Below are 12,500 nucleotides of genomic sequence, written 5' to 3'. Positions count from 1 at the left end.
CAGTGTTGGGAAATGTATATGACCCTATAAGAGCGATTCCTGATAGGCTGTCTGAAACAACAACAACAAAACACCTTTTAAAGAAGGAAAAAATCATCCTCTGACTTTCAGAGCTGCGACAGAAACGACTTTCGACCTTGATAGAAATGTAGTGGAGTAAAAAGGACTATATTTGTCTTTCAGATGGAGTGAAGTTAAAGTCATAAGTTTACAGAAAAAATAATACTCCAGTAAAGCACAGAGACTCAAACAGTGAACTTAAAGGGGGGGTGAAATGCTGTTTCATGCATACTGAGCTTTACACTGTTAAAGACTTGGATTCCCATCCTAAACATAGACAAAGTTTCAAAAACTAATGTTGGACGTTTGATGGAGTATTTCTGTGTCAAAAATACTCCTTCCGGTTTCTCACAAGTTTCGGAGAGTTTTTTTCGAGTATGGCTCGGCTTGACGTTAATAGAGCGGAAGGTCCTTGTATGGGCCGTACGGGCTCTTCTCCCGGTAGGGCGCGCCCGCGTGACTAGAGCGAGAGAGGAAACGCACGCCCATACACACTCTCAGCTGCAGATCCAGTCGTCCGTGAACACTTCTGTCGCGCCGCGCTCCACTTTATTCCTATGGGTGACGTCGAGCGACTTCAACGCTTCAGCACAGCATTCTGGGAAGGCAGCGCTGCATTTGACCTGATTTGAACGCAGAAATGACGGGAAGCTTCACAACATCGCTTCAGTCGCGACGCAAAAGTGGTTTTCCACCGTCACTGCTGTCAGGACTTCACCAAATCATACCAAAGAAGTGTGTTTTTGACGGAGCGGTCCCAGCGATAAAGGTTCGGTCCTGCTTTGGAAGCAGCCGGTGAGTTAAACTGCTTCAGATGTCTGTGCTGTCGGCTATCGTCGCGTGAGTAAACATCAGTAAACGACACGATCGCGTGCTTCGTCATTCAAATGCGCTAACGGACTCCATTGTTGTTCTGTATAACGTTACACTAGTCTGACGTGCAAAACCGTTTTGCTTGCTCCTGCTAAGGTTTAGTCGTATACAATAGTCCATAAACCGAATCATGTCCTCATAAACTGCGAGTAAACACACACAAATGTTGACAGCTTCCTGCTGTTGCTGCTTCTCCTGTTCAATTTATTTCAGCCTCCGAATGATTCTGGATCATATATCTATTAGCTGAGATCGATAGCGATGAGTTTCTCCACGCTTGAGGACGTCACCGCTTTGCGCTCGTCATTCTTTAGCTCCGCCCACTCGATACGCCTCCAGCCGCTCGTTTTTTTCCGGAAAGACTCGGTACAGCCTATATTTCTTTTATAAATATAATAAAACTAAAGACTTTTCGGAGATATGAAGGATGCAATACTACTCTATAGGTATTTAAGATTGACATGAGATTGACTGAAACTGAGTGTTTCACCCCCCCTTTAAGTACAGGACTCAAGAAAATGTACTTTGTAACTGTCCACCTCTGGTTAAACACATTTCCCGCCAATTCTCATTCAATCTCATCGGTGTAATGCATAATTCAATTCATACATACATCATAGCAGTATGTTTTTTGATTCATGCAGATTAAAATAAACAAATGATAATGAAAATTATAATATTGAAAACAACAACAAAATAGTCAATGTGTCGTAAAAATTATTATTCTGTAGTTCTCTCTCTCTTTTTTTAGAGGGTAATTTATGACTTGGACGTGTTTCCATTCATCCAGTCACTAAAACAAATGATCATTTCATCATTCAGGAATTTTGATGAGCTGGAAATAAAGGTGTAGGAGTTATTGCTCTGGGCTCTTTAGTGCTTGTGGTTTAATCTGGTCTCCGTTCAGAGCTGAATTCTTGTTCCAAAGCACTCAAACTGAGACTCGAGCTCTGAATCCGCGTTACTGACCACTGCTGTTTTATTGAGTTCAGCGTGTTAAAGCGAAGAGGACGAGCTGCCAAACCTCTCCGAGTGTTTCTGAGGGTGCTCGTAGAGTCCTGGCTCTTCCCATCAGTCCAGATGGATTAGTGTCAGAGGTCACGAGATATCAGATGTAGAAACCACACATTCCCCTAAAATCTGTGGCTGTAGAGGTCACGGGCCTGAGAAAGAGCCTAGACATGAAAGAGACTTGAGGCTTGAGATGGATGGGGCTTAAAGGGTCAGTTCACCTAAAAATGAAAATTGTCATCATTTGCTCTCTCTCAAGTTGTTCCAAACCTGCATGAATTTCTTTCTTCTGCTGAACCCAAAGGAAGATATTTGGAAGAATGTTTGTATATAAGCAGATTTTGAGCCCCATTGACTACCATAGTATTTTTTTCCCACTATAGAGACATAATCTGTAAGCCACGCCCACCGGGGGGAAAACAGACCAGCCGTCTCCATTGACTTTCTGTTGCTGGAAGCGCCTCCTTATCATTTCTGAATTATTACAACAAAAATGACAATGTCTAAAAGCTGAAATGTGACAAGGTGTACAGAAAACAAGCTAAAGAACCCAGGAACAAAAAGCCAGAAGTGTTTGTAAGCTGTTGAGCCATAAAACGAACTTTTAAGGACACAAAAGTGGATGGTCAGAGCGTGACATGTTATATTACAGTGAGAACTACCCCCACTGTAGGGGAAAGTAATCACAGACAGGAAATATAATATATAAAACTGACATTTGGATATTTGACTAAATATTTACTGCACACGTAGACATACTGAGTGTCTGGATCCCAAAACTGACCCATTCTTCCTGCTGAAGCTTCACGTCTTAGTGCCTGTATCCAGTATTGTCTCCTTAAAACGCTCGTTTTTTGGGTCGACAGCTTATAAAAACGTAGTTATGTGTTTTTTAGCTTGTTTGCTGCACACCTTGTCACATATCAGCGTTTAGACATTGTTCTGTTTCTTGATATAAATAAGAAAAGACGAGGCGACCGCTTCACGCGATACAAAGTCAATGGAGAGCACTGGATTGCTTTCCCCCCTAAATACGCTCTGTCTCTATGGTCGTCAATGGGGCTCAAAATCTGCTTCTATACAAACATTCTTCCAAATATCTTCCTTTGTGTTCAGCAGAAGAAAATTCATGCTGGTTTGAAACAACTTGAGGGAGTAAATGATGACAGGATTTTCATTTTTGGGTGAACTATCCCTTTAAGACGGAGTCCTCCATCTTACTCGGATTCGCGTGGATGACCTTTAACTCCTTCCCTGCCAAACACGGAAATTTCCATTATTTGTGAAAAAACTCCTCCAGGCCAATAACGTAATTTTCCGTGTTTTCACTGTCGGGCGCTATTGTGTATCTCCTGAATGAGCACTGTATCTCCTGATCAAAACACACGCGAGTAAGACGCAGTGAGACGAGCGATCGCATGTAATCATATGCATATTAAAAATAACGTGATCATCATCATTAAACATAATATTAATCAAAACTGCCTAATGTTACTGAATGAAACGTGGACTCAGGACGAGCTCCAGGACTGAAGCATTAGCGGTGTTGATGGACTCGATCTACTCATCGGTGTTTGATCATCTCTGAATCTGATCTGGAGTCAGTCTTTCACAAACACGTGATTTTCTCAGCTTTTTGTTCAAAATTTAGCTTTTTTAAGAAACCTACCCATAATCAAGTGTTGATAAAAAAGGAATACATGAAACTAGAATAAAACGTTTTTATTTGTTGTTTAAAAGAAGAGGGTCAGCTCTTTCTTTTGATACATTTCATGCTCAGATATTCTTTAAACAAAATATTCTATGGGCTATCAAATGTTTGTGAAAATTGTCAAAGACCCTGGCGGTGGCTGGCAACTTTTTTTTAAAATGCTGGCGGGGAAAGAGTTAATTTTAATTCCACCGGTCACAAACGTGACCGCTAATTTTCCTCACATTATTTTAGTGTGGTATTAAAAAGCAACTTCCATTTTGAAGCAAATCTTCATTCATAATAAAAATTAAAGATGTCTACATGAGCTCTGGGCAGGTCTAACATTGTTGGGTAATTTGTGATGTGACTACACAGATTTATTTCTTGGTACTGCCATCTTAACACAATGACGACGGGAAAGCTCAGAAATGACAGGAAAATTTGTGTCTCATGAACAATAGAAATAATAGAAATTTGAAGTAATTTCTAATCATATCTCATTCTTATATGTTGGATATGTTATATTTTAATTTTTTTAAATGGGTCTAATTGAGGTATTTGTATGAATTCTGACTATGCTGTTTCCCACTATTGTGACCGAGTATAAAACCTAATATTTCACTAACTTAACCAACACAAAAACAAAGAAGGCATACTGTGTGTGTGTGTTAGTGAGGTCAAAGGAGTAAATTGCATTTACTCAAATGTGTACATGCGTATGTATATTTGTAGATGTGTGTATGTGTGTGCGTAGGCATGTGAATGTTATTTAAAGGAAAATAAGAATTAAAGGTGTCGGAGTATATACGTTTTGCTTCTTCCTACTCCTTTTTCGTACATGAGATAGAAGCATGTTTTTACAGGAAAGTAAGATACTTTGCTGTGTTTTTTATTTTACTTTTCCATTATTCTATTTTTAAATGTCTGAACATTATTGTATTTTTATTCTCTCATGTTCGAAAATAAATAAATAAATACAAAAAATTGATTAAAAGATTAAACGGGGTTAGCAAAACCCTCATGATACATGCGTTTAGAGCGAGTGTGTTTTCACATCACTCCAGACGGGTTTGAAAAGCTCTCTGCGTGCCGTGTGTCTCTTTAAGGTCCTTTACATAAACCCGACCGACTGTGCCAGGGAAGCTTTGCCAGAATAATCATCTCTAAGTACGGCGTTGAATGTTACGGGCGGCGGTTAACCTCTGACCCCGTACGGGTGACCGAGAGGGCGGCCCGCTGAAATCCTGCTTCACTTATTACATTTGTTCAGCCATTAGTTGCATCAGTTGGGTTTGATCGGCACAGATTTGATTTGCTTCTGTATTGTGTGTGGGGATTTGATGAAATGCGTCTTGGTTTTGCGTAAGGTCAAAGGTCAAAGAGAGGACTCACACTTGATTGAATGCAAGATTTAAATAAAAGTTGTTGTATCGGTTTAATAATTCAGTGCAATATCATAAATTATTATATTATTATAATTTACAATAATGATATAGATATTATAAACTTTGTCTATTAAAGGTTCATAAGTTGTTATATTGGTTTAATTAATCAGTTATTCATAATATATAATATTATTTATATTATAATTATATTTAATATATTCTTTTTATATTATAGGTATATTGTTATATATGCAGTAGTATGATGTAATTTATTTTATTTATTAAAATGTATTCATTTTATATTATATTATAATAATTATATTTATTGAATTTTAATATAATATATAAATTATATATATATGCATACACACACACACACATTCTTGGCTTGACTTGGACCCTAAAGACTTAACTTGACAAGACTTGACTTGACTTGGACCCTAAAGACTTGTCTTGACTTAACCTGACTTGGACCCTAAAGACGTGACTTGACTTGACTTGGACCCTAAAGACTTGAGACTTGACTTGACTTGACTTGACTTGGACCCTAAAGACTTGAGACTTGACTTGACTTGGACCTCAGAGACTTGTAACTTGACGTGGACCTCAAATACTTGTGACTTAACTTGACTTGGACCCTAAAGTCTTGAGACTTGACTTGACTTGGGCCCTAAAGAGTTGAGACTTGACTTGGACCCTAAAGAGTTGAGACTTGACTTGACTTGACTTGGACCCTAAAGAGTTGAGACTTGACTTGGGCCCTAAAGACTTGAGACTTGACTTGACTTGACTTGACTTGACTTGGACCCTAAAGACTTGAGACTTGACTTGACTTGGACCCTAAAGACTTGAGACTTGACTTGACTTGACTTGGACCCTAAAGAGTTGAGACTTGACTTGACTTTGACCCTAAAAAGTTGAGACTTGACTTAACTTGGACCCTAAAGAGTTGAGACTTGACTTGGACCCTAAAGAGTTGAGACTTGACTTGGACCCTGAAGACTTGACTTGACTTGGACCCTAAAGACTTGACTTAACCTGTCTTGGACCCCTAAGAGTTTACTTGACTTAGACCCCTAAGAGTTTACTTGACTTGACTTGGACCCTAAAGACTTGACTTGACTTGACTTGGACCCTAAAGACTTGAGTTGATTTGACTTGGACCCTAAAGACTTTACTTGACTTGATTTGGACCCTAAAGACTTGAGTTGATTTGACTTGGACCCTAAAGACTTGACTTGACTTGATTTGGACCCTAAAGACTTGACTTAACCTGACTTGGACCCTAAAGACTTGACTTGACTTGACTTGGACCCTAAAGACTTGACTTAACCTGTCTTGGACCCCTAAGAGTTTACTTGACTTAGACCCCTAAGAGTTTACTTGACTTGACTTGGACCCTAAAGACTTGACTTGACTTGACTTGGACCCTAAAGACTTGAGTTGATTTGACTTGGACCCTAAAGACTTTACTTGACTTGATTTGGACCCTAAAGACTTGACTTGACTTGACTTGGACCCTAAAGAGTTGAGACTTGATTTGGACCCTAGAGTTGAGACTTGACTTGACTTGACTTGACTTGACTTGGATCCTAAAGAGTTGAGACTTGATTTGGACCCTAGAGTTGAGACTTGACTTGACTTGACTTGACTTGATTTGGACCCTAGAGTTGAGACTTGACTTAACCTGACTTGGACCCTAAAGACTTGACTTGACTTGACTTGGACCCTAAAGACTTGACTTAACCTGACTTGGACCCTGAAGACTTGAGACAAGACTTGACTTGACTTGGACCCTAATGACTTGACTTGATTTGACTTGACTTAGACCCTAAATTCTTGGCTTGACTTGACTTGGACCCTAAAGACTTGACCTGACTTGACTTGGACCCTAAAGAGTTGAGACTTGACTTGGACCCTAAAGAGTTGAGACTTGACTTGGACCCTAAAGAGTTGAAACTTGACTTGGACCCTAAAGAGTTGAAACTTGACTTGAATTGACTTGGACCCTAAAGAGTTGAGACTTGACTTGGACCCTAAAGAGTTGAAACTTGACTTGAATTGACTTGGACCCTAAAGAGTTGAAACTTGACTTGAATTGACTTGGACCCTAAAGAGTTGAGACTTGACTTGGACCCTAAAGAGTTGAAACTTGACTTGGACCCTAAAGAGTTGAGACTTGACTTGGACCCTAAAGAGTTGAGACTTGACTTGGACCCTAAAGAGTTGAGACTTGACTTGGACCCTAAAGAGTTGAGACTTGACTTGGACCCTAAAGAGTTGAGACTTGACTTGGACCCTAAAGAGTTGAGACTTGACTTGGACCTCAGAGACTTGTGAACATGATGTCAGGTCATTTCTGTGTTGTTTTAGCTGCCGTATTTTAAGTGTATTTATAAGTTTTAATCACTTTAGTCCAGCACTGGTACTGGTCAGGGATTCCAGCAGGTTTCAGCATGAACGTCTGTTGTGTTTATCAGAAGTTATTTTTCCATTTCCCTGCTGATGATTTATTTTGAGACTAATTTCCCCGTGTTTTTTTCCCTCTGTCTTTCAGGTGACGGATAAATCAGTGCAGGCGTTTGCTGAGAACTGTCCCGAGCTGCAGTTCGTGGGCTTTATGGGCTGTTCGGTCACATCGCAGGGCGTCATTCACCTCACCAGGGTAAGAGGCGCTCAAATCTGCTCAAATTCGTCCCTCGAGCCCCCGTTTGAAGCATCTCACCTGTCTGTCTGCGGTAATGAGCGCCGCACATCCAAACGCATCCCTCCAACTTCACAAGTTATTTTTATTTTGCCTCCACTTTTAAATCTCATTAATGTGTAATGAGGTGAATCGTGAAATGTTGAGGATCCAACACACCCTGCTGTTTGCACATTAGCATGCTAATGAGAGAAAGTTATCTTCAACACACCGGCGTGGCCAAAGAGCTGCTGTAATTGCCTGCATGGAAATTATTAGCTAATGATATTCTTGTTTTTTGTTTTGTTTAAATATTTTTTGGCCCTGTTTCTCCTCACACGGTCACTGGCATCTTTTGCAGAAACAGATGGGACTCTAGGAAGATAAAATGGTGTCAAATTAGATCCAAAATGCTTTTGATCCGAACAAAATCGCTTCTTAGTTGTTGATTAGGAACATGTGAAGCAATGTTTACAACCAAACTGAGTTCTCTCACTGTGTGTAGAGCGAAATACTAGTCGCGTGTGAATACTTCTGATCCCGCAAAAGATTCAGTTCAACCTAATCATTTGTTTTACTTAACTTACATGGAAGCAGGTCATTAAAAACAAATGATTCTTTTGAACTGAATCTTTTTTGCTACTCAGTTCTTCTAGATGACAAATGAATCAAATGAATTCTGATCACTCAAAAGATTCAGTTCAATCTAATCATTTGTTTTACTAAACTTACATGGATATGCAGTACATTAAAAAACAAATGATTCTTTTGAACTGAATCTTTCAAATGATCAAAATTAATTTGATTAATTTGTAATTTAGCAAATCATGTTTTTACTAAACTTACATAAATATACTATGTTAAAAACTAATTTTTGCTTTTTAATTCTTCTAGATGACAAATTAATCAAATGAATTCTGATCACTCAAAAGATTCAGTTCTAAAGAGTCTTTTTTTTTAACTAAACATACATGAATACAATACATTGTTTGTATAATTGTATGTTTTACTTTTGTGAAGCTACTTTTAATGGAGCTATAAAAAATTAAAATGTTTTTATTATTATTATTATTATTATTACATTAAAAACCAATGATTATTTTGAATTGAATCTTTCAACTGATCAGATTTGATTCATTTGTCATCTAGCAGAACTGAATACCTAAAAAGATTCAGTTCAAATGAATCAGTTGTTTTTTCTAAACTTAAATGCATTAATAACAAATGATTCCTTTGATCTGGATCTTTTTTAAACATTATTTAATCCAATATGTTTAGTGGAATCGCTTCATTTTTACTCTTTATATTTCTGCAGTACATAACATCAACTTTGTGTTGTTTATGAACATGTGACCCACAGCTTTACTCCCAAACTGTGTTCAGCTGAAAACTGCACAGTATTTAATGTCACTTTAATTTTTAATATCTGTTTTGGTTTAAGATGTCCGCTCTTGATCGTCTCCTCGAGTGAATGAAAATAATGAGTCAAAATGTGTATTGTCTGTATAACTTCTGGTTCAGAACGGAAAGTCGGTTTGAGCGCAGTGCATTATGGGATAGTGTTTTTTGTGTGTAAATATTATTATTTAAATTTTAGTATTATATATGAACTATTCAATTCTTAATTATTGTTTGAAATAATATATACATATACAATTAAATTATGTATATCATTAATATTTTATTTATATTACTTTATAACAATATTTTTCTATTTAGTGTTAATTATTTTGTAATTTTCTGTGTATTTTTTTACGTTTTTGCTAAAACTTTGTTTTCTAATATTTACATTGTACTGTATTTCAGCTGTATTTTAATTAACATAAATTTTTTAGTGTGTCTATTTAGCATTCATGTTTTTTTTTTAGTATTAATAACTTCAGTACTTCAACTTTATAAAACTGTTCAAATTTGTTTTTCTCTAATATTTACATTGTATTTTAATTCAGCTGTATTTCAATTAACAGACTTTTTAATAATAATATTTCTATTTGGCATTTCATTTTGGTTTTAGTATTAATAAATTTAGTGCTTCAAGTTTTTCAAGTTTGTTTCCTTCTAATATTTATATTTTATTTGAATTCAGCTTAATTTCAATTAACATAAACATTTTTAATTATATTTAGCATACATTTTTGTTTTAATAATAATAATTTTAGCACTTCAACTTGTTAAAAATGTTAAACCTTGCTTTCTAATATTTACATTCAAATTAATGTAAATATTTTTAATAATATTTCTATTTAGCATACATTTTTAGTTTTAGTATTAATCATTTTAGCACTTCAACTTTTTATTACAATTTTCTCAAGTCTTTTTTCTCAATTTTCTCTGTTTATTTCAATTAAAAAAAACATTTTTAATAATATTACTATTTAGTGTTAATTTAGAATAACTTTAGTACTTTAACTTTTTTATTTAATTTACTTACGTTTTAATTTACGTTTTTCAAGTTTGTTTCCTATTTTAATTCAGCTTTATTTCAATTATTGTGCATTTTATACTTTTTTCTTGATTTTTTTTAAATAAGATTTGCAAGTTTATATTTTTTACTTCATCTTTATTTCAATTAATGTAAACGTTTACAAAAAATGTCGTTGAAGTTAACAGTAACCATCCAGGCATGCAAAACTAGTCAGAATCCAATCGAGTCATTTAGTTTAAAAAGATTCAGTTCAAAGGAATCGTTTGTGTCTGAAGTGTTTTGAATCGCATTGGTTTGTCATCAGTCATTTGTTGCTGGTTTGATCCGGTTTCTCTGAAGTGATTCTCTTTCTCGGCGTTCACAGGAAGCTTTAGGACTGTGCGTCTCATTTTCATTTCCAGTTGGTAAAGATATCATTACATTATGCAATTCACCTGGTGGCATCAGCCGCACAATAGTTATTTAAATGAAGTCCCAGCTCAGCCTCTCCGTCTCTCCTTGGACACACATTTCCATTTCACTCCACTTCAGAGCACCGAATGTGAAATTAGTCGCTTCTCCACCAGAGGGACCGTTTTTATTCAGATCATCAAAGCTTCGGGCCGTTCTCAGGTGTGGATTATATTTATAAAGGCCCGAAGAGAGCTCCTCGTGAAATAAATCAATCTCAGCGCAGAGGACGAGAGCGAAGTGTGCAGAATGTGAGATGACGACTCTTAAACTGAGCCAAACTTCATGACCTGATTCCTTCAGTCTGGCTTTATAATGCGATCGTGTTTCCGCTCATATTCAGCGCTTTACATATTAACTCTCCAGATCAATCAGATCTAATCTTTACAGATGATCAATAAAGAAAGAGTGTTGCAGCGACGTGTCGGTTTCAGACACAATGACTTGCTTTTATTAAGAGTTGCATCTGTTTATATGTTCAACATTATCAATCTACCTTCTGTCACAGTTTAGAGTTCTTTTCTTTTGGTTGAAATGGTGAAATGTCGAATCTTCTGGCTCAGCTAACTGGGATCAACTAATCCATTGATCTCTCTGTGTGCGAGTATGTGGTTTGTGTGTGTGCGAGGCTGCTTGTGTGTGTGTGTGCGAGGCTGCTTGTGTGTGTGTGTGTGTGAGGCTGCATGCGTGTGTGCTTGTGTGTGTGTGTGCGAGGCTGCATGCGTGTGTGTGCGAGGCTGCATGCGTGTGCTTGTGTGTGTGTGTGCGAGGCTGCATGCGTGTGTGCTTGTGTGTGTGTGTGTGCGAGGCTGCATGCGTGTGTGCTTGTGTGTGTGTGTGCGAGGCTGCATGCGTGTGTGCTTGTGTGTGTGTGTGCGAGGCTGCATGCGTGTGTGTGCAAGGCTGCATGCGTGTGCTTGTGTGTGTGTGTGTGTGCGAGGCTGCATGCGTGTGTGCTTGTGTGTGTGTGTGCGAGGCTGCATGCATGTGTGCTTGTGTGTGTGTGTGCGAGGCTGCATGCATGTGTGTGCGAGGCTGCATGCGTGTGTGTGCGAGGCTGCATGCGTGTGTGTGCGAGGCTGCATGCGTGTGTGCTTGTGTGTGTGTGTGTGTGTGTGTGCTTGTGTGTGTGTGCTTGTGTGTGTGCGAGTATGTGGTTTGTGTGTGTGCGAGGCTGCTTGTGTGTGTGTGTGTGTGTGTGTGTGAGGCTGCATGCGTGTGTGCTTGTGTGTGTGTGTGCGAGGCTGCATGCGTGTGTGTGCGAGGCTGCATGCGTGTGCTTGTGTGTGTGTGTGTGCAAGGCTGCATGCATGTGTGCTTGTGTGTGTGTGTGTGCGAGGCTGCATGCGTGTGTGTGCGAGGCTGCATGCGTGTGCTTGTGTGTGTGTGTGCGAGGCTGCATGCGTGTGTGCTTGTGTGTGTGTGTGTGAGGCTGCATGCGTGTGCTTGTGTGTGTGTGCGAGGCTGCATGCGTGTGTGTGCGAGGCTGCATGCGTGTGCTTGTGTGTGTGTGTGTGTGTGCAAGGCTGCATGCGTGTGTGCTTGTGTGTGTGTGTGTGCGAGGCTGCATGCGTGTGTGCGAGGCTGCATGCGTGTGCTTGTGTGTGTGTGTGCGAGGCTGCATGCGTGTGTGCTTGTGTGTGTGTGTGCGAGGCTGCATGCGTGTGTGCTTGTGTGTGTGTGTGTGCGAGCCTGCATGCGTGTGTGCTTGTGTGTGTGTGTGCGAGGCTGCATGCGTGTGTGCTTGTGTGTGTGTGTGTGTGCGAGGCTGCATGCGTGTGTGCTTGTGTGTGTGCGAGTATGTGCTTGTTTGCGTGTGTGTGCGAGGCTGCATGCCTGTGTGTGTGCGAGGCTGCATGCCTGTGTGTGTGCGAGGCTGCATGCGTGTGTGAGGCGGCATGCGTGTGTGTGCTTGTGTGT

General features: G+C 39.0%; 1 protein-coding gene across 1 annotated transcript in view; it reads left to right on the top strand.

The window, feature by feature from the left end:
• The window catches only part of fbxl17 (F-box and leucine-rich repeat protein 17), a 354,283-nt gene that overhangs the window by 120,482 nt on the left and 221,301 nt on the right, over window positions 1–12,500 (top strand). Inside the window, exon 6 of the mRNA XM_067414572.1 lies at window positions 7,580–7,687. Coding sequence (XP_067270673.1) covers window positions 7,580–7,687 — 108 coding nt within the window. The remainder of the gene's footprint in view (window positions 1–7,579; window positions 7,688–12,500) is intronic.

The sequence above is a fragment of the Pseudorasbora parva genome, chromosome 13 (genome assembly GCF_024679245.1).
Source record: "Pseudorasbora parva isolate DD20220531a chromosome 13, ASM2467924v1, whole genome shotgun sequence".
NCBI classification, from domain to species: Eukaryota; Metazoa; Chordata; class Actinopteri; order Cypriniformes; family Gobionidae; genus Pseudorasbora; species Pseudorasbora parva.
The sequence above is the reverse complement of the archived record's forward strand: the minus strand, read 5'-3'. Positions and strand labels throughout refer to the sequence as shown.